The 24,750-nt window shown below is 43.7% G+C and overlaps 1 protein-coding gene across 8 annotated transcripts in view; it reads right to left on the bottom strand.

Moving 5' to 3' along the window:
- The window catches only part of LOC121284644 (KAT8 regulatory NSL complex subunit 1-like protein), a 326,543-nt gene that overhangs the window by 27,506 nt on the left and 274,287 nt on the right, over window positions 1-24,750 (bottom strand). For 7 of the 8 annotated variants that reach the window (XM_041200188.1, XM_041200186.1, XM_041200189.1 and 4 more), the window contains 2 exons: window positions 23,942-24,054; window positions 2,045-2,213 (listed from right to left, as the gene is read on the bottom strand). In XM_041200188.1, coding sequence (XP_041056122.1) covers window positions 2,045-2,213; window positions 23,942-24,054 — 282 coding nt within the window. Of the gene's footprint in view, window positions 1-2,040; window positions 2,214-23,941; window positions 24,055-24,750 lie in introns of all 8 variants that reach the window. The other variant, XM_041200185.1, reaches the window with a different exon arrangement.

Genomic DNA, 24,750 nt, shown 5'->3' with positions numbered 1-24,750 from the left:
CTTGAACCGCTGCAGTCCATGTGGTGTAGGTACACCCATAGTGCTGTTAGGGACTGAGTTCCAGGATTTTGACCCAGCGACAATGAAAGAACGGCGATATAGATCCAAGTCAGGATGGTGTGTGGCTTGGAGTGGAACTGCAGGTGCTGCTGCTCCTACACAGCTGATGCACTCGTCACATGTTTGAAAGTGCTGTCGAAAGTCGAAGAAGCGAGTTACTGCAGTGCATCTTATAGATGGTACACACTGCTGCCACTGTGTCGGTGGCGAAGGGACTGAATGTTTAAGCTGGTGAATGGAGTGCCAAACAAGCGGGCTGCTTTGCCCTTGATGGTGTTGAGCTTCTTGAATGTTGTTGGAGCTGCACTCATCCAGGCAAATGGAGGGTATTCCATCACATTCCTGACTTGTGCCTTGTAGATGATGAACAGGCTTTGAGGAGTCAGGAGGTGAGTTACTCTGCGGAATTCCCAGCCTCTGACCTGCTCTTGTAGCCAACGGTTATGCAGCTGGTCCAGTTCAGTTTCTGGTCATGGTGACCCCCAGGATGTTGATAGGGGGGATTCAGCAACGATAATGCCACTGAATGCAGCCTTATCAAGCTACTCAGTTCACAAGGTCAGCATTTGTTGCCCATCCCTCAATGACCTGTCATTGACACTCACATCCTAAGAAAGAGAAAAAAAATAAAGGCAATAAAATTCTAAGGGTTTATTTGTTTTTTCTTATACATCTTTAAAAAATGACTCCCTCAGATCATCAAGCAAAATTTATCTTCCTTTAGCTCAATTCGAGTAAATCTTGTACTTTATGGGCCAATCAACTTGGCACCATTTATTTTTGAGGTGATTAAATTCTTCATTTATCTTGCCTCTCACCACTGGCAAACAAAGACACCGAAGAAGCTCCAAGGTGCACTTCTAAAATTTGACAAGATCCCTTTCAGACAAAACATCAACTCACACATCCAAGCTACGATGTGCAGTGCGTCACATGGAAAATTAAACAGGAATTCTGTCTTCAGTTAGACTGCCCCACCGGGCAGTAACACATCCAATTCAATAACATTCTAGACACAAAATTGCAAAATGTTAAATTTACTGCAAATTGGTGAGGTAGAAAATAAACAATATTAAATAATTATAGAATGTCCTTCAGTCTGAAAATATAAATATTAGATACTTTAATCAATATGATTCAATTCTATAAATTCTAGCATACCTTTTAGGGTGCAACTCAGAGGAAACACAGTTTCATTACAGTAGGAGACCAACCTACACACTTGTTTTGACCAGAGGATGGTTAGAATGTGGAATTTGCTACTACAAGGAGTTGATGAGATGAGTAGCATAGTTACATTTAAGGGAAAGCTAGATGAAAACATGAGTAATGAAGAGATGGGGTTAGATGAAGAGAGGCAGATAGAGGCTGGTGCGTGGCATAAACACTGAATGGGCTGATGGGGCGATTGGTTGTTTCTGTGCAAATCGATTATGATTTAATAAATATGGCTCTTGAGATCATATCAATATGCCACAGTTGTTGCATGCATGATGAAAGATTAGAACTGTGGTGACATAACAAGATGCAGAATATCTTTCTATAGTGAATCTCTGTGGTGATGCTCATAGTCAGTCAGATGTGCTGTATTAGACATTGACCACAAATCAGTTCGTAAAGTGAACAGCAAAGATAATAAGTGTATGTAATAGGGCAAGAGATTTTTGCATGCAACAGAGAGCCTCTAACTTAGATGAGGCGAACAGCAGCAGCAGCACATAAGGTGTTAGGGAGTGAATGAGGATAACAGTTGTTGCTGAAGACCAGGTTATCAGAAAAATAATACACATTAAAGGGACGTTGAAACTTGCATATCTCAAGAGTCCTTGCAAACACAAATACCTAACACAAACAATGGAAGTAGCTACACAGTTCAAATGATTTACAACAATACAGATTACATTACCAGAGAGGAACACATCTTCTCTAATCTATTAGCAATTATTAAGTTTCCTTCATTGAATATTTAATTAAATTTACCTACCTTTGCATTGGTCACTCCCTCCAAAAGTAAATCCTGAGTTTCTTCACTTTGTACCATCTCAGAAACACAGCACACGGAGCTAGAATAGTTGAGCTGACTTTCATTATCTGGAGAAGCTGGAAGGTGAGGATTCAAATGCTCATCATTATTCTTACTGAAGGATGACAACCTAAAGGAAAATACCAGATTGATAAGCTAAAAGGCTGAGAGACACGCTTTCTGCATTTACTGTTTTACCGCTGATTTTCAAAATCAAGAAGGAAAGCCTGGCAGAGGGTTTCCCGTGAAATAATATATCTGGAGTGCAGTTTATAAAGTTAAGAACATGTATCTGGAGATTTCCGATGATGCAAAAATAGGCGGCATTGTAAGTAGTGTAGATAGAAGTGCAACCTATCAATATCCCTTTATGGAGTTAAGTGAATGGGCAAATCTGTGGTAAATGGATTTCAATGTAAGTAAATAGAGGTCATCCACTTTGGCCTAAAAAAGGATAAATGTACAGTATTTTCTAAATGGTGAAAAAGTAGAAATTTATTTTTCATGGAATGTGGGCACCTCTGGCAAGGCCAACATCTGTTGCCCAACCCCAACTGCCCATGAACTGAGTGGCTTTCTAGGTTATTTCAGAGGGCAGATGTCAACCATTTGCTGTAGGTCTGGAGTCACATATAGGCCAGGTAAGGGTGGCAGATCCAGACACATAAATCATTAAAATATATGAACTGGTACAGGAGATAATCAAAAAGGCTAATGAAATGCTGGGCTTTATACTTCAAAGATTAGACCATATAAAGGATCATGGTTCAAAAACACAAAATGCTGGTTAGACCACAGCTGGAGTATTGCAAGCAGGCACCAAATATTAGGAAGGACAAACTGGCTTTGGAGTGCAGACCTTTCAGAATGATACCTGAATCCAAGGGTCAAATTATGGGCTGAAATTATACAACCTATTGTTGTATTCCCTGGAATCTAGAAGATTAATGGGTGCTTTGATCAAAGTTTTTAAAGATATTAAGGGAAACAGACTGATAGATTATAGATAGATCGATAGAGAGAAACCAACTCTGCTTTTTGGGGAGTCAAGGATTGGTGGCATAAGTCTACATATGAGAGACTGACTTTTCAGGAGTGAAATGAGAAATACTTGAACGTGCAAAGGGTGGTAGAAGTTTGGGACACTTCTGCAAATGACAACTGATTGCTTTTTATATGTTCGTTCATGAGAGTGTTGCTAACTAGGCCAGTATTTATTGCCCACTCCTAATTGCCTTGAGAAGGTAGTGGTGAGCTGCCTCCTTGAACCACTGCAGTCCATGTGTTGTAGGAACACCTATAACTTTGTTAGGGAGGGATCCAGCGATAGTGAAGGAATGGCAATACAGTTCTAAATCAGGATGGTGTGTGACTGGAGGGGAACATGAAGGTGGTGATGTTCCCATGCATCTGCTACCCTTGTCCTTCTAGGTGGTAGAGGCTGTGGGTTTGGAAGGTGCTGTTGAGGAGATTTGGTGAGTTGCTGCAGTGCATCTTGTAGATGGTACATACTGCTGCCACTGTGCATTGATGTGCATTCACTTCAAATGTTGAAGGTGGTGGATGGGGTACCAATCAGGCTGGCTGCTTGGTCCTGGATGGTGTCAAGCTTCTTGAGTATTTTTGGAGCTGAATTCATCCAGGCAAGTGGAGGGTATTCCATCACACTCCTGACTTGCACCTTGTAGATGATGGACAGGCTTTGTGAGTTACTCTCCATAGAATTCCCAGTCTCTGACCAGCTCTTGTAGCCACAGTATTTATGTAGCTGGTCCAATTCAATTTATGGTCAATGGTAACCCCGAAAATGTTGATAGTGGGTGATTCTGCAATGGTAATACCATTGAATGTCATGGGGAGATTGCTAGATTCTCTCTTGTTGGACATGGTCATTGCCTGGCATTTGTGCAGCATGAATGTTATCTGCCACTTGTCAGCCCAAGCCTAAATATTGTCCAGGTCTTGCTACATATGGACACAGACTGCTTCAGTATCTGAGGAGTTGCAAATGGTGCTGAATATTGTGCAATCATCTGCGATTATCCCCACTCTGACCTTATGATGGAAGGAAGGTAATTAATGAAACAATAGAGCCTAGGACGCTACCCCAACGAACGCCTGTAGCAATGTCCCAGGACTGAGACAATTGACCTCCAACAAACATAACCATCTTCCTTTGTGCTAGGTATGATTCCAACCAGTGGAGAGATCCCACCCCCTCCCCACCCAATTCCCATTGACTCCAGTTTTGCTAGGGCTCCTTGATGCCACACTCAATCAAATGCTGCCTTGGTGTTAAGGGCATTTACTCTCATCTCCCCTCTTGAGAGCAGCTCTTTTGTCCATGTTTGGACCAAGGTTGTAATGAGGTCAGGAGCTGAGTGGCCCTTGCAGAACACAAGCTGAACATCAGTGAGCAGGTTATTTCTGAGTAAGTGCCCCTTGATAGCACTGTTGATGACACTTACAATCACTTTGCTGATGATCAAGAGTAGACTGATGGGGCAGTAATTGATTGAGTTAGATTTGTTCTCCTTTTTGTGGACAGGGAATACCTGGGCAATTTTACACATTTCCGAGTGCTGTAGCTGTATTGGAACAGCATGGCTAGGGGCGTGGCTAGTTCTGAAGTCTTCAGTACTATTACTAGAATATTGTCCAGGTCCATAGCCTTTGCACTATCCAGTGCCTTCAGCTGTTTCTTGATGTGGAGTGAATCAAATTGGCTGAAGGCTGGCATCTGTGATGCTGAGGATCCCAGGAGGCAGCCGAGATGGATCATCCACTTGGCACTTCTGGCTGAAGATGGCTGCAAATGCTTCAGCCTTGTCTTTTGCACTGATGTGCTGGGCTCCCACATCATTGAGATTGGGGATATTTGTGGAACTTCACCCTCCAGTTAGCTGCTTAATTGTCCACCACCATTCAAAACTGGATGTGGCAGGACTGCAAGGCTTAGATCTGATCCATTGGTTGTGGGGTCTCTTAACTCTGTCTATCGCATGCTGCTTTTGCTATCTGGCATGCAAGTAGTCCCGTGCTGTAACTTCACCAGGTTACACATCATTTTTAGGTATGCCTGGTGTTACTCCTGGCATGCCCTTCTGCGTACTTTCTTGAAGCAAGGTTGATCCCCAGTTTGATGGTAGCACTTCAGAGGGGGGATATGCCAGTCTATGAGGTTACAGATTGTGGTTGTATACCATTCTGCTGCTGATGGCTCACAGCACCTCATGGATCCCCAGTTTGAAGTTGCTGGGTCTGTTTGAAATCTACCCCATTTAGCACAGTATTTAGCACAACACGATAAAGTGTATCCGCAATGTGAAGATGGGACTTTGTCTCAACTAGGACTGTGGTGGTCACTCCAATTAACACCGTCATGGACAGATGCATCTGCAACAGGAGGATTGGCAAGGACGAGGTCAAGTAGGCAAACAGATTTTTTTCTCTCCTTGGTTCCCGCACCACCTGCCGCCGACCCAATCTAGCAGCTACGTCCTTTAGGACTCAGCCAGCTTGGTCAGTAGTGATTACATTCTATGCCCTTGCCATCCACAGTGCTTCCTCCAAGTGGTGTTTAACATGGAGCAGCACTGATTCATCGGCTGAGAGGGGATGATTGGTGGTAACCAGCAGGAGGTTTCCTTGCCCACGTTTAACCTGATGCCATGAGACTTCATGGGGTCCAGAGTCAATGTTGAGAACTCCCAGGGCAACTCCCTCCCAACTGTATACCACTATGCCACCACCTCTGCTAGGTCTGTCCTGCTGGTGGGACAGGAGAAACCTAGGGATGGTGATGGTGGTATCTGGGACATTGTCTATAAGGTATGATTACTTCAGCATATGAGCCTGTTGCTTGACTACACTGTGGGACAGCTGTCCCAATCTAGGCACAAGCCCCCAGATGTTAGTCAGGGCATTTTGCAGGGTTGACACAGTTGGGTGTGCTGTTGCTGTTTCCGGTGCCTAGGTCAATGCCGCGTGGTACTTCTGGTTTCATTTCTTTTGGACTTCATAGCGGTTTGATACAACTGAGTGGGTTGCTAGGCCATTTCAGAGTCAACCACATTGCTGTGGGTCTGGAGTCACATGTAGGGCAGACAAGGTAAGGACAGCAGATTTCCTTCACAAAAGGGCATTAGTGAATCAGATGGATTTTAATGACAATGGACAACGGTTTCGTGCTCACTAGTTTATAATTCCAGATTTATTAATTGAATTTCAATTCATCCAGCTGCCGTGGGGATTTGAACCTGTGTTTTTAAAAAAAATCATTCATGGGATGTGGGTGTTGCTGGCTACACCAGCATTTGTTGTCCATTTCCAATTGCCCTCAAGGAGGAGGTAACGAGCAGCTTTTGTGAACCGCTGCAGTCCATGTGTAGGTACACCCAAGCTGCTGTTAGGGAGGGAGTTCCAGGATTTTGATCCAGTGAGTGTGAAGGAATGGTGATATATTTCCAAGTCAGGATGGTGTGTTGCTTGGAGGGGAACTTCCAGGTGGTGGTATTCCCATGCATCTGCTGCAATAGCCCTTCTAGATGGTAGTGGGTTTGGAAGGTGCTGTCTAAGCTTGGTGAGTTTTTGCAGTGCATTTTGTAGATGGTACACACTGCTGCCACTGTTTGTTGGTGGTGGAAGACTGGATATTGAAGGTTGTGGATATAGTGCCAAACAAGCAGGCTGCTTTGTTCTGGACGGTGTCGAGCTTCTCAAGTGTTGATGGAGCTGCACTCATCCAGGCAAGAGGAGAGTATTCCAATGCACTGCTGACTTGTGGCTTGAGGAGTTAGGAAGCGAGTTACTCACCGCAGAATTCCTAGCCTCTGACCTGCTCTTGTAGCCGCAGTATTTATATGGCTAGTGCAGTTCAGTTTCTGGTAACCCCCAGGGTGATGATGGTGGAGGATTCAGCGATGAATGTCAAGGGGTGACATAACAACATTGTTTTGTTGGCAATTATTATTGCCTAGTGCTTATGTAGCACAAATGTTATTTGTCACTTATCAGCCCAAGCCTGGATAAGGTCCAGGTCTTGCTGCATTTGGATATGGACTGCTTCAGTATCTGAGGAGTTGTGAATGGTGCTGAACATTGTGACATCAGCAAACATCCCCACTTCTGACCTAATGATGGAAGGAAGGTCATTGATGCTTGCAGGAAGATGTTTGGGCCAAGGACTTCTGCAGTGATGTTCTGAAACTGAGATGATTGACCTCCAACAACCACAACCATCTTCCTTTGTGCTAGGTATGACTCCAACTGATGGAGAGTTTCCCCTGATTCCCATTGATTCCAGTTTTGCTAGGATTTCTTGATGCCACAGTCGGTCAAATGCTGCTGTGATTTCAAGGGCAGTCACCTCACCTCTGGAGTTCAGCTCTTTTGTCTGCACTGGAGTGCTGCTTTGGGCTGCATTAGAGTCCTTAAGTTGGAGTTTGGTGAGAGAGGGAAGGAAGATCCTTTCATTTTCTACCTTTCCTCAGAAAGAACAGTGATGACTTTGGTCAAGTAGGGCCTGGTGAGTGTTTCTTCTGTCCTTAATATTCTCTAAACTAGAGGAAGTAAAAGTAAAAGGGGTAACTTAAGGGCAAGTCATGGCAGGGCAGCTCGGCCAAGTGGAATGCTCCTCCTGTGCGATGAGGGAAGTCAAGGAAACTTCTAGTATCCAGGGTGACTATGTGTGCAGGAAGTGTCTTCAGCTACTCAAAATCCACGTTTCGGAGCTGCAGCTGGAGTCACTCTAGAGCATCCGCAAGTTTGAGATCTTCGTGGATAGCACATACAGTGAGCTAGTCACACTCCAGGTAACAAGTGCATAGGCGGAAAGGGAATGGATGACCTCCAGACAGAGTAAAGAGTGGGAGAGCAATAGTGATAGGGGATTCTATCGAAAGGGGAACAGATGGGCGTTTCTGCGGCCATAGATGTGACGCCAGGATGCTACAGTGCCTCCCTGGTGGCAGGGTCAAGAATGCCACTGAGCAGCTGCAGGACATTCTGAAGGGGTAGGGTGAACAGCCAGAGGTCGTGGTCCATACTGGTACCAACAACATGGATAAAAAGAGGGATAAGGTCCTGAATGCAGAATATAGGGAACTAGGAAATAAATTAAAAAGAAGGACCTCAAAGGTAATAATATTAGGATTATTCCCAGTGCCACATGCTAGTGAGATCAGGAATAGGAGAATAGACCAGATAAATGTGTGGCTGCAGAAAAGGTGTAGGAGGGGGCAGTTTAGATTCCTGAGGCACTGGGACCAATTCTGGGGAATATGAGACCTGTACAGGCTAGATGGGTGGAACCCCAGCAGGGCTGGGACCAATATCCTTGCAGGGGTGTTCACTGGTGCTGAGGGAGAGGGTTTAAACAAGAGTAGCAGGGGATGGGAACCTGAGCGGGGGAGACAAGAGAGGGAAACAAAGATGGGAATGAAAGACAGAAAAGCAGAAGGCAGAGGAAACAAAGACCAGCAGCAAGGAGGGCCACAGTACAAAGAAAGATGTGTAAAAATGTTAAAGTGACAAGTCCGAAGGCAATGTATCTGAATACATTGAGCATTTGCAATAAGGTGCACAAATTAACATCACAAATAGATGTAACCAGTATGATAAGATTGCGATTATGGAGACATTGCTGCAGGGTGACCAAGGTTGGGAACTGAGTATCCAAGGGTACTTGATATTTAGGAAAGACAAGCATAAAGGAAAAGGATGGGATGGCATTGTTAGTTCAGGATGAAATCAGTGGAATAGTGAGACAGGATATTGGCTCAGAAAATCAACATGTAGAATCAGTCTGGGTGGAGCTAAGAAGCAACAAGGGGTGGAAAACATTAGTCGGAGTTATCTATAGGCCTCCAAAAAGTTGTGGTAAGGCAGGGGACAGCATTTGGCAGTAAATTAGAGGTGCATGTAACAAGGGTGCTACAATAATCATGGGTGACTTTAATCTACATATAAACTGGGCAAACCAAATTAGCAATAATACTGTGGTGGATGAATTCCTGGTGTGTGTATGAGATGGTTTTTTAGGCCTGTACATTGAGGAACCAATTAGGAAACAGGCTATCTTAGATTTGGCATTGTGCAATGAGAAGGGGCCAATTAATAATCTTGTTGTGTGGAGTCATTTAGGGAACAGTGGCTATAAGTGAAGTAGTCTGATCTGAAATTAGTGTCCTAAATCTAAACAGAGGAAATGACTAAGGTATGAGACGTGAATTGTCTTAGATAGATTGGGGAACGTCGTTAAAAGGTACGATGGTGTATAGGCAATGGCTAATATTTAATGTATGCATTTCAGCAGTTGTACGTTCCTTCCTGGTGCAAAAACACAACAGGAAAAGCAGCTCAACCATGGCTAAAAAAATAAATTAAGGATAGTATTAGATCCCAAGAGGAGTCATATAAAGTTGCTAGAAAAAGTAGCAAGCCTGAGGATTGGGAGAAGTTTAGAATTCAGCAAAGGTGGAACAAAAGATTAATCAAGAGGGGAAAAATAGAGTATGATTGTAAACTTGCAAGGAACATAAAGCTTCCATAAGTATATAAAAAAAAGATTAGTGAAGGCAAATGTAGGTCCCTTACAGTCCAAAATGAGAGAATTTATAATGGAGAACAAGTAAATGGCACAGCAATTAAACAACACTTTAGTTCCGTCTTCACGGAGGAAGGCACAAATAACATTCCAGAAATGCTAGGGAACCATGGACTAGTGAGGAGGAATTGAATGAAATTAGTATTACTAAAAAAAATAGCGCTGGAGAAATTATTGGGAATGAAAGCCGATAAACCCCCCCCAAGGCCTGATAATCTACATCCCAGGGTATTAAAGGTGCCAGCCATGAAAATAGTGGATATGTTGGTTGTCAACTTCCAAAATTCTGTAGATTCTGGAACAGTTCCTTTTTAAAATATTTAACATCCAAATTAATTAAATAAATAGAATAGAGATGGCTGGGCAGACAATGTGTTGCAGCTGTAGTATGTGGGAGCTGGTGGTCGTTGGTGCGATCCATGGTGACCATATCTGCAGCAAGTGTTGGCTGCTCGAGGAACTTCGGCTCAGAGTTGATGAGCTGCGGACACTGTGACACATCAGGGAGGTGGAGAGTTACCTGGACACTGTGTTTCAGGAGGCAGTCACACCCCTTAGATTAATTACATCAAATTCAAACTGCGGTCCGGGACAGGAGGGTGTGACTGCAAGTGAGGCAAGTATGGGGATCCAGAACTCAGGTTTGGAGGAGCCTCAGCCAGTGCACTTGTCCAATAGGTACAAGGTTCTTGCTCCCGGAGTGGACAAGGGCACAGGCTGCAGGGAGGATGAGTGAACTGGCCACAACACCATGGTACAGGGTGCCACGCAAGTGGGGAGAAAGGGAAAAGGGAACTGCAATAGTAATAGAGGATAGCATAGTTAGGGGAATAGATACCGTTCTCTGCAGCAAAGACAGGCAGTCCTCAAGGCTGTGTTGCCTTCCTGGTATCAAGGATCAGGAGATCTCTTTTGGGCTGGCGAGGACCTTGGGAGTGGAGGGGAAGGATCTAGTTGTCGTGGTCCACGTAGGTACCAATGGCATAGATAGGACTATGAAAGAGATTCTGCTGAGGGACTACAAGCAGCTCGGGGTTAAATTAAAAAGCAGAGCCACAAAGGTAATAATCTCCGGATTACTACCTGAGCCACATGCAAATTGGCTTAGGGTAAATAAGATTAGAGGGGTAAATCCATGGGCTTAAAGATTGGTGTGGGAAAAATGGGCTCCGATTCATGGGGCACTGGCACCAGTACTGGGGAAGGAGAGAGCTGTTCCATTGGAACGCACTTCATTTGAACCACACTGGGACCAGTGTCCTGGTGAATTGTATACCTAGGGTTGTAGATAGGACTTTAAACTAATTAGTAGGTGGGAGGGTTCAATTGAAGGGAAGTTTAAAAAAGTCAAAAAGAAACGAGAGAGCAGAGGTGCAAGGTAGTGAAGAGACAAAATAATCAAAGTGTGACAGGAAAGGGCAGAAAATATAAGAAGAGTACAGAAGAAAGCAGAACCAGAATGAGCAATAATGGTAAAATATCAAAGCTTAAGGCTCTTTATCTTAATGCACGCATTTGTAACAAGATAGATGAGTTGACGGCAAAAATAGAAATAAATAAATATAACTTGATAGCTAGTACAGAGACCTGGTTGCAGGGTGACCAAGACTCAATATTCAAGGCTTTTCAATATTCCGGAAAAATAGGCAAAAAGAAAAATGAGGTGGGGTAGCTTTGTTAATAAAGGAAGGTATCAGTGTGGTGGTGAGTAGTGATATAGGTGCAATATATCATGATATGGAATCAGTTTGGGTGGAAATAAGGAATAGCAAGGGCAAATGCATGGCAGATGCAGCATAATGTGGACAAATGTGAGGTTATCCATTTTGGTAGCAAAAACAGGAAAGCAGATTATTATCTGAATGGCTATAAATTGAGAGAGGGGATTGTGTAATGAGACCTGGGTGTTCTTGTACACCAGTTGCTGAAGGTAAGCTTGTAGGTGCAGCAGGTGGTAAAGAAGGCAAATGGTATGTTGGCCTTCATAGCCAGAGGATTCGAGTACAGGAACAGGGATGTCTTGCTGCAATTGTACAGGGCCTTGGTGAGACCACACCTGGAATATTATGTGCAGTTTTGGTCTCCTTATCTGAGGAAGGATGTACTTGCTATTGAGGGAGTGCAGCGAAGGTTTACTCGACTGATTCCTGGGATGGCGGGACTAACTTTTGAGGAGAGATTGAGTCGATTAGGATTATATTCGCTGGAGTTCAGAAGAATAAAGGGGGATCTCATAGAAACCTATAAAATTCTAACAGCACTAGACAGGGTAGATGCAGGAAGGATGTTCCCGATGGTGGGGGAGTCCAGAACCAGGGGTCACAGTCTGAGGATATGGGGTAGACCAGTTAGGACTAAGATGAGGAGAAATTTCTTCAGCCAGAGAGTGGTCAGCCTGTGGAATTCGTTACCACAGAAAGTAGTTGAGGCCACAACATGGTATGTTTTCAAGAAGGAGTTAGATATAGCTCTTGAGGCAAAAGGGATCAAAGGGAATGGGGAGAACGTGGGAGCAGGCTATTGAGTTGGATGATCAGCTGAATGGCCTACTCCTGCTCCTAGTTTCTATGTTTCTAAGAAGTCACAGGTGGGAGTCGTCTATAGGCCCCTGAAATATTGCCTCGCTGTAGTACAAAATATAATTCGGGAAATAATGGAGGCATGTAAGAAGGGTGCTACAATTGTCATGGGTGATTTTAATCTGCATATTGACTAGACAAATCAGATTGGCAGGGATAACATGGAAGAAGAATTTGTAAAGTGCATCAGGGATTTTTTTTTTAGAGCAATACGCTGCAGAAACCACCCAGGAACAGGCTATTTTAGACCTAGTAATGTGGAATGAAGTGGGATTAATGAGAGATATCATAGTTAAGGGTCCTCTAAGGGGTAGCAATCACAACATGGTAGAATTTCGAATTCAGTTTGAGGGTGAGCAACTCAGGTCTCAAACCAGTGTCCTCAACTTAAATAAGGGCAATTACAGAGGAATAAAGAAAAGGTTGTCTAAAGTGGGCTGGGAAAATAGACTAAGGGGAAGGTCAGTGGATGAGCTGTGGCGGAACTCACTGGATTCCGGGAGGGTCCCAGTGGATTGGAAAACCGCTAATGTGACGCCCCTGTTCAAGAAGGGAGGGAGACAAAAAGCAAGAAACTATAGGCCAGTCAGCCTAACATCTCTCGTTGGGAAAATGCTAGAGTCCATTATTAAGGAAAAATAGCAGGACATTTAGAAAAGCTTAACGCAATCAAACAGAGTCAACATGGTTTTGTGAAAGGGAAATCATGTTTGACAAATTTGCTAGAGTTCTTTGGGGATAAAACAAATACAGTTGATAAAGGGGAACCAGTAGATGTAGTGTATTTGGATTTCCGGAAGGCATTCAATATGGTGCCACATAAAAGGTTACTGTACAAGATAGGAGCTCATGGTATTAGGAGTAATGTATTAGCATGGATTGAAGATTGGTTAACACACAGAAGTCAAAGATTCGAGATTAATGGGTCTTTTTCAGCTTAGAAAGACATCACTCGTGGAGTGCCACAAGGATCTCAATTATTTACAATCTAAATTAATGACTTGGAGGGGGCAGAGCATAATGCATCCAAATTTGCTGACGATACAAAAATAGGTGGGAGGGCATGTTGTGATGAGGACATAAGGAATGTGCAAGGGGATATAGATAGGTTGCATGAATAGGCAAAAAACTTGGCAAATGGAGTTTAATGTAGGAAAGTGTGAGATCATGCACTTTGGTAGGAAGAATCAAATTATTATTTAAATGGAGAGAGCACAGAGGGATCTGGATGTTCTTGTGCATGAAATACAAAAGGTTTGCTTGCAGGCGTAGCAAATAACTAGGACAGCAAATTGAATTTTGGTCTGTATTACTGGGGGTTGGAATTTAAAAATAGAGAAGTCATGTTATAACTGTACAGAGTGTTGGTGAGGCCATACCTGGAGTACCGTGCACAGTTTTGGTCCCCATATTTAAGAAAGGATACCTGGCAATGGAGGCAGTTCAAAAGAGATTCAATAGGTTGATTCCTAAGATGAAGGGGTTGACTTATCAGAATGGCTAAAGAGGTTAGGCCTTTATTCATTAGAGTTTAGAAAAATTAGGGGTGATCTTATTGAAATGTATAAGAGGGGGCTTGACAGGGTAGATGTTGAGAAGATGTTTCCACTAGTGGGGAATCTCGAACCAGGGGACATAGTTACAGAATAAGGGGGCGCTCATTTAAAACTGAGATGCGAAGGAATTTCTTCTCCCAGAGGGTAGTGAATGTTTGGAATTCTCTTCCCCACAGGGATGTGGAGGCTAGATCACTGAGTATTTAAAGAGGTGGTAGATAGACTTTTGAAATATTGGGGAGTTGAGGGCCAAGAAGAGCTGGCACGAAAGAGTTGAGCCTTGGGGCAGATCAGCCATGATCTTATTGAATGACAGGGCAGGCTTGAGGGGCTAAATGGCCTACTCCTGCTCCTATTTCTTACATCCCGTCAGATTGAACGGTGGCAAACGCAACCCCACTATTTTAAAAAAAAGTGGGCGGGAGAAAACAGGAAATTACAGATGGTTAGCCTAACATCAGTAGTAGAGAAAATGCTAGAGTCTATTATAAAGGATGCGATAACAGGAGACTTAAAGAAGATCAGTGGGATTAGACAAAGCCAACATGGATTTATGAAAGGGAAATCATGTTTGACAAACCTATTGGGAGCTTTTGAGGATGTAACTAGCAGAATAGATAAGGGAGAACTAGTGGACATGGTTAGAGGTTAGTGTGCAAAATTAAAGCACATGGAATTGGGGGTAAAATATTTTCATGAATTGAGATTTGGAAACAGAGAGTACGAGTAAATGGGTTTTTTGCAGAGTGGCAGGCAGTGACTCGTGGGGTACCACAGGGATCAGTTCTTGGGCTCCAGCTATTCACAATATATATCAATGATTTGGATGAGGGAACCAAATGTAATATTTCCAAGTTTGTTGACTTGGTGGGAACGTGAGTGGTGAGGAGGACGTTAAGAGGCTTCAAGGCGATTTAGGCAGGTTGAGTGAGTGGGCAAATACATGGCAGATGCAGCATAACGTGAATAAGTGTGAAGTTATCCACTTCGATAGGCAGAGTATTAATTAAATGGTGATAGATTGGGAATGTTGATGTACAAAGGGACCTGGGTGTCCTGTACACCAATCACTGAAAGGTGCCCCTAGGACATGCAGGTGCAACAAGCAGTAAAGGCGGCAAATGGCATGTTGGCCTTCACTGCGGGAGGGCTTGAGTATAGGAGCAAGGATGTCTTACTGCAGCTGTACATGGCTTTGGTGAGACCACACCTGGAGTATTGCATGCAGTTTTGGTCTCCTTACTTAAGAAAGTATATGCTTGCCATAGAAGGAGTGCAGCGAAGGTTCACTGGATTAATTCCTGAGGTGGCAGGATTGTTATACGAGGAGAATCTGGGTCGACTTGGCTTGTATTCACTGGAGTTTAGAAGAATGAGAGGGGATCTCATTGAAACGTTTAAAATTCTGAGAGGGCTGGACAGACTGGATGCAGGGGTAATGTTTCCACTGGCGAGGGGTTCTAGAACAAGATCACGGTCTCAGGATATGGGGTAGGCCATTTAGAACTGAGATGAGGAGAAACTTCTTCACCCATAGGGTGGTGAACCTGTGTAATTCTCTACCACAGAAGTCTGTGGAGGTCAAGTCACTGAATATATTTAAGAAGGAAATAGATTTCTAGACACTAAAGCTATGGGGAGAGAGCAGGAGTACGGTGTTGAGATAGAGGATCAGCCCCAATCATACTGAATGGCGGAGCAGGCTTGCAGGGCCAAATGACCTACTCTTATTTATAATGTTTCTTTGTTTCCGTGTTTGAACCAAGGCTGTAATGAGGTCAGTGATCCTGGCAGAACCCAAACTGAGCGTCAGTGAGTAGGTTATTTCTAAGCAAGTGCTGCTTGATAGCACTGTTGATGACCCCTTCCATTGCTTTGCTGATGATCGAGGTAGACCAATGGGCGGTAATTGGCCAGGTTGATTTGTCCTGCGTTTTGTGGATGGGACATACCTGCAATTTTTCACATTGCCGGGTAGATGCCAGCGTTGTAGCTGTACTGGAACAACTTGGCTAGGGGCACAGCAAGTTCCAGAGCTCAAGTCTTCAGTACTATTGCCAGAATATTGTCAGGACTCATAGCCTTTGCAGTACCCAGGGCCTTCAGCTGTTTATTGATATCATGTGGAGTGAATTTAAAAAGGGTGCAAGAAATCGGCCAGAAAATTCCATCAGTCTGACATTGGTGGTTGGCAAACTATTGGAAACATTTCTGAGAGGATAAACTGTCACTTAGAAAGGCACAATTGACCAGGGATAGTCAGTATGGTTTTGTTAAGGGAAGATTGTGTCTAGCTAACAACAGAATTTTTTGAGGAAGCAACAAGGAAGATTGATGAGAGTAGTACAGAGGTTGTTGTCCACATGGATTTTAAGTAAGGCATTTGACAAGGTCCCACGTGGCAGACTGTGGTCAGGAAAGTGAGATCTCATGGGATACAGGGCCAGGCGGCAGGTTGGATTCAAAATTGGCTCAGTGACAGGAAACAAAAGGTAATGATTGATGGATGTTTTTACGAATGGAAAATGGTTTCCAGTGGTGTTCCACAGAGCTCAGTTTTGGGGCTCCTGCTGTTTGTTGTATATATTAATGAGTTAGACTTAAATGTGGGAGGCATGATTGCGAAATTTGCAGATGACACAAAAATTGTCCGTGTAATTGAAATTGAAGAGGATAGCTGTCCACTCCAGAATTATATCCATGATTTGGTTGAGTGGGTGGAGAAGTGGCAAATACAATTCAATCCAATAAAGTGTGACGTAATGCATTTGGGGATGGCAAACAAAGCAAGGGGATACTCAATCAATGGGAAGTTACTGACAGGTACCTGAGGGTGGCAGGACAGGTGGACAAGGTGGTAAATAAAGCATATGGAATGCTTTCCTTTACTGAGTAAGGTATTGAATACAAAAGAAGGAATGTAATGATGGAACTGTATAAAATGCTGGTTAGGCCACAGCTGGAATTTAGTGTACCGTTCTGGTCACCACTTTAAAAGAAGGACATAATTGCTCTGGAGAGAGTGCAGAGGAGATTTACAAGAATGTTGCCAGGGTAGCTTTGAGGAGAGATTAGATAGGCTAGGTTTGTTTTCCTTAGAACAGAGGAGGCTAAGGAGTGACCTAATTGAGGTATACAAAATTATGAGTGGCCAAGATAGGGTAGACAGGAAAAGACTTGTTTCATCTAGTGGAGGGGTTAATTACCAAGGGGCATAGATTTAAAGAACAAAGAACAAACAAAAGTGCAGCATAGGAACAGGCCCTTCGGCCCTCCAAGCCTGCGCCGATCATATTGCCCGTCAACTAAAACATTTTGCACTTCCGGGGTCTGTATCCCTCTATTCCCATCCTATTCATGTATTTGTCAAGCTGCCTCTTAAACACCACCATCGTACCTGCTTCCACCACTTCCTCTGGCAGCAAATTCCAGACACACACTACCCTCTGTGTAAAAAAAACTTGTCCCGCACAGCTCCTCTATAGTTTTCTCCTCTCACCTTAAATCTATGTCCCCTAGTAACTGACTCTTCCACCCTGGGAAAAAGCTTCTGACTATCTACTCTGTCCATGCCACTCAATTTTGTAAACTTCTATCAAGTCGCCCCTCAATTTCCATCGTTCTAGTGAGAACAATTCGAGTTTCTCCAGCCTCTCCTCATAGTTAATAACCTCCAGACCAGGCAGCATCCTGGTAAACCTCCTCTGCACCCTCTCCAATGCCTTCATATCCTTCTGGTAATGTGGTGACCAGAACTACACGCAATATTCCAAGTGTGGCCCAACCAAGATTCTATACAGCTGCAGCATGACTTCCCAGCTTTTATACTCAATTCCCCTGCCAATTAAGGCAAGCATGTCATATGCCTTCCTGACTACCTTATCCACCTGCGTTGCCACTTTCAGTGACCTGTGGACCTGTACACCCAGATCCCTCTGCCCGTCGATGCACTTAAGGGTTCTGCCATTTACTGTATAATTCCTGCCTGTATTAGATCTTCCAAAATGCATTACCTGGCATTTGTGCGGATTAAACTCAATCTGTCATTTCTCCGCCCAAGTCTCCAACCGATCTATATCCCATTGTATCCTTTGACAATCCTCTTCACTGTCTGCAACTCCTCCAACCTTAGTGTCGTCTGCAAACTTACTAGTTAGCCCAGTTACATTTTCCTCCAAATCATTTATGTATACCACAAACAGCAAAGATCCCAGCACTGATCCCTGCGGAACTCCACTAATCACAGCTATCCATTCAGAAAAGGACCCTTCCACTGCTATCCTCTGTCTTCTATGACCAAGCCAATTCTGTATCCATCTTGCCAGCTCACCTCTGATCCTGTGCGACTTTACCTTCTGTACCAGTCTGCCATGAGGGACCCTGTCAAAGGCCTTACTGAAATCCATGTAGGTAACATCCACTGCCCTTCCATTGTTGATCATCTTTGTCACTTCCTCGAAAAACTTGATCAAGTTAGTGAGACACGACCTCTCCTTCACAAAACCATGCTGCCTCTCACTAATATGCCCATTTGCTGCCAAATGGTAGTAAATCCTGTCATGGAGAATCTTCTCCAATAATTTCCCTACCACTGACGTAAGGCTCACTGGCCTGTAATTTCCTGGATTATCCCTGCTACCCTTCTTAAACAATGGAACAACATTGGCCATTCTCCAGTCCTCTCGGACCTCACCCGTAGCCAGTGAGGACGCAAAGATTTCTGTCAAGGCCCCAGCAATTTCCTCCCTTGCCTCCCTCAGTACTCTGGGGTAGATCCCATCTGGCCCTGGGGACCTTAATCTTCTTCACGACGCCTAACGCCACCTCTTTTTTGATCTCAACATGATCCAGGCTATCTACACACTCTTCCTTGGACAAATCGACCGCTAAGTCCTTCTCCTTGGTGAATACTGATGAGAAGTACTCATTTAGTATCTCTCCCATTTCTTCCGGCTCCACACACAGATTCCCACCTCTGTCCCTGAGTGGGCCTACCCTTTCCTTGGCTACCCTCTTCTTTTTTACATATGTATAAAAGGCCTTGGGATTTTCCTTAATCCTGGTTGCCAGTGACTTTTCATGACCGCTTTTAGCCCTCCTGACTCCTTGTTTAAGTTTCTTCCTACTTTCTTTATATTCTCCACGGGCTTCATCTGTTCCCAGCCTTCTAGCCCTTACGAATGCTTCCCTTTTCTCTTTGACTAATTTCGCAATATCCTTCTTTAACCAAGGTTCCTGAAACTTGCCATGCTTATCCTTCATCCTAGCAGGAACATGCCGTTCCTGAATTCTTATCAACTGACATTTGAAAGCCCCCCACATGTCAGTTGTTGATTTGCCCTCAAACATCCGCCTCCAGTCTAGATTCCTCAATTCCTGCCTAATATTGTTATAATTAGCCTTCCCCCAATTAATCATCTTAACCCGAGGACTCCTGCTATCCTTATCCACCAGTACCTTGAAACTTACTGAATTATGGTCACTTTTCCCGAAATGCTCCCCTACTGAAACTTCGACCACCTGGCTGGGTTCATTCCCTAATACCAGGTCCAGTATTGCCCCTTCCCTAGTTGGACTATCTACATATTGTCTCAGGAAGCCCTCCTGGATGCACCTTACAAATTCTGCACTATCCAAACCCCTAGCACTAAGTAATTCCCAGTCAATATAGGGAAAGGTAAAATCTCCCACCAGAACAACCCTATTGCTTTTACATCTTTCCAAAATGTGCCTACATAACTGTTCTTCAATCTCCCGCCGGCAATTAGGAGGCCTATAGTAAACCCCCAAGTGTGACTGCACCCTTCCTATTCTGGAGCTCTACCCATATTGCCTCGCTGCATGAGCCCACCGAGGTGTCCTCCTGTCGTAAAGCTGTGATATTCCCTTCAACCAGCAGTGCAACTCCCCCACCTCTTCTACATCCCTCTCTATCCTGCCTGAAACATCTAAATCCTGGAACATTTATCTGCCAATCCTGTACATCCTTCAACCAAGTCTCTGTAATAGCAATAACATCATAGTCCCAAGTACTAATCCAAGCTCTAAGCTCATCTGCCTTGGCTGTTATACTTCTTGCACTGAAACAAATGCATTTCAGACCCCCAGTAATTTCTCCCTGCCGGCCCTTCCTCTTAGTTCTACTGGCCATATTCACTGGTTCCCAGTCATTTCTTTCACCTGCTGACCTATTGCTCTGGTTCTCACTCCCCTGCCATACTAGTTTAAAGCCTCCTGAGTGACACTAGCAAACCTCGCAGCCAGGATATTGGTGCCCCTCCAGTTTAGATGCGACCCGTCCTTCTTATACAGGTCCCACCTGCCTCTGAAGTGATCCCACTGATCCATATATCGGAAACCCTCCCTCCTACACCATCTGTTCAGCCACGTGTTCAGCTGCACTATCTTCCTATTTCTAGCCACACTGGCACGTGGCACAGGGAGTAATCCTGAGATTACAACCCTAGAGGTCCTGTTTTTTAACTTTCTTCCTAACCCCCTGAACTCCCGCAGCAGGACCTCGCCACTCTTCCTGCCTATGTCGTTAGTACCAATGTGTACCACGACCTCTGGCTGTTCTCCCTCCCGTACCCGATCAGAGTCATCCTGGACCCTGGCACCATGGAGGCAACATACCATCCTGGTGTCTCTTTCACGACCACAGAAGCGCCTATCTGAGCCCCTGACTATAGAGTCCACTATGACAATTGCTCTTCTGTGCTTTGACCCCCCCCTCCTGCTGAACAACAGAGAAGCCGTGGTGCCACTGCTCTAGCTACTGCTGTTGTTTTCTCCTGATAGGCCATCCCCCCAACAGTATCCAAAATGGTATACCTGTTAGAGAGGGGGACAGCCACAGGGGATTTCTGCACTAACTGCCTGCCACTTCTAGCGGTCACCCATCTATCTGTCTGTACCTTGGGTGTGACCATGTCTGTAAAACTCCTGTCTATGGCACTTTCCGCCACCTGAATGCTCCTAAGTGCATCCAACTGCTGCTCCAACTGATCCATGAGGTCTGTGGGGAGCTGCAATTGGGTACACTTCCTGCAGATGTAGTTGTCCGGGACACTTGAAGCGTCACAGATTTCCCACATCCCACAGGTGAAGCACTTCACCCCAGCAACTGCCATTTCTAGAACTATTTAATAAATTAATTTAAATCTAATAACTGCTTATTGAGTCCTTATTAACTATACGTTCCCTAGGGCTAGATTTCTCCTATAAATGCTAAATTCTAAGAACAGTAATCCACTGATTCTGGTCTAGATACCCTCTACTTATTAATTAAGTGATTAATTTATTTGGTTTAACAATGTTTTAGTTTCAAATTCAGTGTAGATTCTCTACCAGCCAATGAGGTCACAGATTTACCGTGATGCCATTTTAAATTTCTTTTTAAGACCTGAGATGATTAGTAGAAGGATTAGAGGGGACATGAGGAAAAATGTTTTCACCCAGGGGGTGGTGGGCATCTGGAATTCACTGCCTAAGTTGGTGGTTGAAGCTGAAATGCTCAACTAATTTAAAAGATAAAAACAAAAACAGAATTACCTGGAAAAACTCAGCAGGTCTGGCAGCATCGGCGGAGAAGAAAAGAGTTGACGTTTCAACTCTTTTCTTCTCCGCCGATGCTGCCAGACCTGCTGAGTTTTTCCAGGTAATTCTGTTTTTGTTTTGGATTTCCAGCATCCGCAGTTTTTTTGTTTTTATTAATTTAAAAGATACTTGGATCTGCATTTGAAGTGTTGTAACCTACAAGGCCAGGTGCTGGAAAATGGGATTCAAATAAGCTGCTAGTTTCTTTTTCTCTTTTTGACTTGCAGACACGATGGGCTGAATGGTTTCTTTCTGCACCATAATTTTTCTGTCGTTCTATGGAATTGAATTGGCTGAAGACTAGCATCTGTGATGCTGGGGACCTCCAGAGGATGCCGAGATAGATCATCCACTCAGAACCTCTGGCTGAAGGTTGTTGCAAATATTTCAGCCTTATATTTTGCACTGATGTGCTGGGCTCCCCCATCAGGATGGGGATATTTGTGGAGCCTCCTTCTCCAGTGAGCCGTTTAATTGTTCACCGCCATTCACGACTGGATGTGGCAAGACTGCAGGACTTAGATAATATCCGTTCGTTTTGGGATTGCTTAGCTCTGTTTATTGCATGCTGCTTACGCTGTTTGACACGTAAGTAGTCCTGTATTGTAGCTTCACCGGGCTTTTAGGTATGCCTGGTATGCCCTCCAGCCCTCTCCATTGAACCAGGGTTAATCCCCTCCTTGGTGGTAATGGTAGAGTGGGGGATATGCTGGGTCATGAGGTTACAGATGTAAGAAATTGAGGTCTTGAACAAACAGGTCTTTTCTGCAAAATACAGAACCTTTATAGGATTTTCTAAACAGCATTGATTCTCTCTCTGGAATGAGGACTTCTAAACACTTTGGCCGCTAAACGATCTTAGTTCAGGCTGCCATGATGACATTCCCACGCTGGTAGGATGGTGTCTCGTGTACCCGCATTATCTATGTAATTATTTAGAAAACATCAGGTAATGACCCTCAGCTTGACGTAAACTAAAAAGCTGACCTCAAGCAGGGGAGGTGGTAATTACCCTGACAATTTGCATATCTGTCCTGTGTCCACTGGTCAGAATAGTCAGATGATTGACACTGGGTAAGCTGTCAGCCCCCGGAAAAAGGTTATATTAACAAGTGCTCAGGCACAGGGGCCGGATCGTATATTGGTGAGGAGTACTGGTGAGGTGTCATGGTGAGGATGCAGTGCTCTTAAGATGGACAAGGGGAAGGATGTTGAGATCAACACACTCTGTGCAAATTTTTGATGGCGCTCTGGAACCAGTAAACTGCTTTCAGCGGTCACAGGTTGTATATGTTTTTGTCTAGTTAGTTACAGTATTATGTCTAAACTGTTGTTTCTTAATAAACTTAATTAAAAAAATCTTAAAATTACTTATGACTAGTTGATGACATTTACTATCTGTGGTTCTGAACCCTGAAATCTTACACAGATTCTGGTCAAGTACAACCACAGAAGATTAGCCTAGGCCTCTGGGTTACTAGTCCAGTGATATTACAACTACGCCACTGCCTCTTGATAATTGATGCTAGATCAATTCTTAACTTTAAAACTTGAGGTTGATAGATTTTTGTTAAACAAAGGTATTAAGGAATATGGGGCAAATGTGGGTATATGGAATTAAGCTACAGATCAGCCGTGATCTTGCTAAGTGATCAAGGGGGTAAATAGTCTACTCCTGTTCTAGTTTTTCCATTTAGTGGAGTGATTTCCCTCTCTGGAAGAAATGTGTTTCAATTAGATTGTTTATAGGAGTGTCCCATACTAATACAGGCTAACTGAATATTGTTCTCGAGGTGTATGTACCAGCAAATTGACTATCAGTTGGGTTCTGTTGACTTCTCAAGTGTTTTTTTTACAGCCAATGATTATCAGACACCCACAGATTAATGCAGGATCACAAAATAATCCTATTCTATAATCTCTGTTAATACAAAACTGACCAAGATGGAATTAAAAGTAAATGCAGATATGTGTTTGATGTGCAATTGCCAGTCTGACTCCTGAAAGTTCTCAATCTCCAGCTCTACCAGTGTGTGGAGATCAGAGCTGAAAACAGAAACGTCAAACAATCTTTTTCAAAAAGTTTCTCATCTCCTATTGCCGTTGACCGTTTGCTGGCATGTGATTTCATGGATACTGACAGCCCTTGGTACTCAGCCATACTTTGTGAGAGAACCATCCCATGCTGGTCCATTATCGACTTGCAAAGGAGTACTGCCAAATGAATTAAGCAGGTTACACATGAGGAGTGAGGTGAGTGAGTGCCTGTGATACCACACAAGGAGCTGAGAAACTTTAACAAAGACTGAAGTAAGTATGGTACAAACCTAGAAAGAAATGCGTTAAGAGGGCAGATGAAAATAGTAAACAGATTACAGTCAAAGAATATATATCAACTTGATCCTCAGTGTTTCTCAGTATTATTTTATAATTAATTGAATTTGTTAAAATACTATTGTTTACATCAGAGACAGAGTGAAAGAAGAGATTTAATGTTATTTTGGTTCAGTGTACGTGCCTGTTGCTCCTTCGGTGACATCTGCTTTGCTCCCATAGGAACCACCTTGCCTGCTCCCTTCTTTCATGTTTTTTATGTCGCAAGGCAAATGCTTCATCTGAAAGATCTTCTAGCTGCAAGCAAAGAAGATAGATAGTGACCAACAGAAACTAGTATCTTGATTAATTGAGATAAATTCTGCTGAAATGTTTCTACAAAGATTGCACTTAGAAAAAATATGAATGCAAGAAAACAGAAAATAAAAATAGAACCGCTGATAGCAAAAATAAATGCATCAAGGCCGGGAAAGTGATGTCCTTAATACCAGGCCTTTAATCATTTTTTCCTTATTTCCTGCATAGTAGGCGACCCAAATTAATAGAATTCCCACCTTCCTTTCACTACTGGGTTTCCACAGCAACATGTTAAAATTAAATCAGGGCCCAAGTGCATTCGGTTGGTAGTGGTGGTGGTGGGGGGGGGGGGGGGGGGGGGGGGATGTTGTGGTGGTGGTGGTGGTGGTTTGGGGAGAGTTCTGGTTTAAATATCAATTAGGTGTTGCATGTCTTCACAGCAGATTCTTCATTTTAGTTTCTGCACTGGATTACATCAGAAAAAAAGTGAGGCACGATATATGGAAGGTCAACAAGGCGCTGACCACTGTACATGGCCTTTTTTGACCTCACAAAAGCCTTTGACTCATCGACCACAAAAGCTTATGGAGTATCCTCAAGTCATGCTGCCCTCAGAAATCTGTCACCATCCTCTGCCTACTCCACAATGAGGTGTAAACCATGATCCTCATCATCACAGCCAACAAAAACCCTACC

Source organism: Carcharodon carcharias, chromosome 12, assembly GCF_017639515.1.
Source record: "Carcharodon carcharias isolate sCarCar2 chromosome 12, sCarCar2.pri, whole genome shotgun sequence".
Classification (NCBI taxonomy): Eukaryota; Metazoa; Chordata; class Chondrichthyes; order Lamniformes; family Lamnidae; genus Carcharodon; species Carcharodon carcharias.
This window is presented reverse-complemented; position numbering and strand designations above follow the sequence as displayed.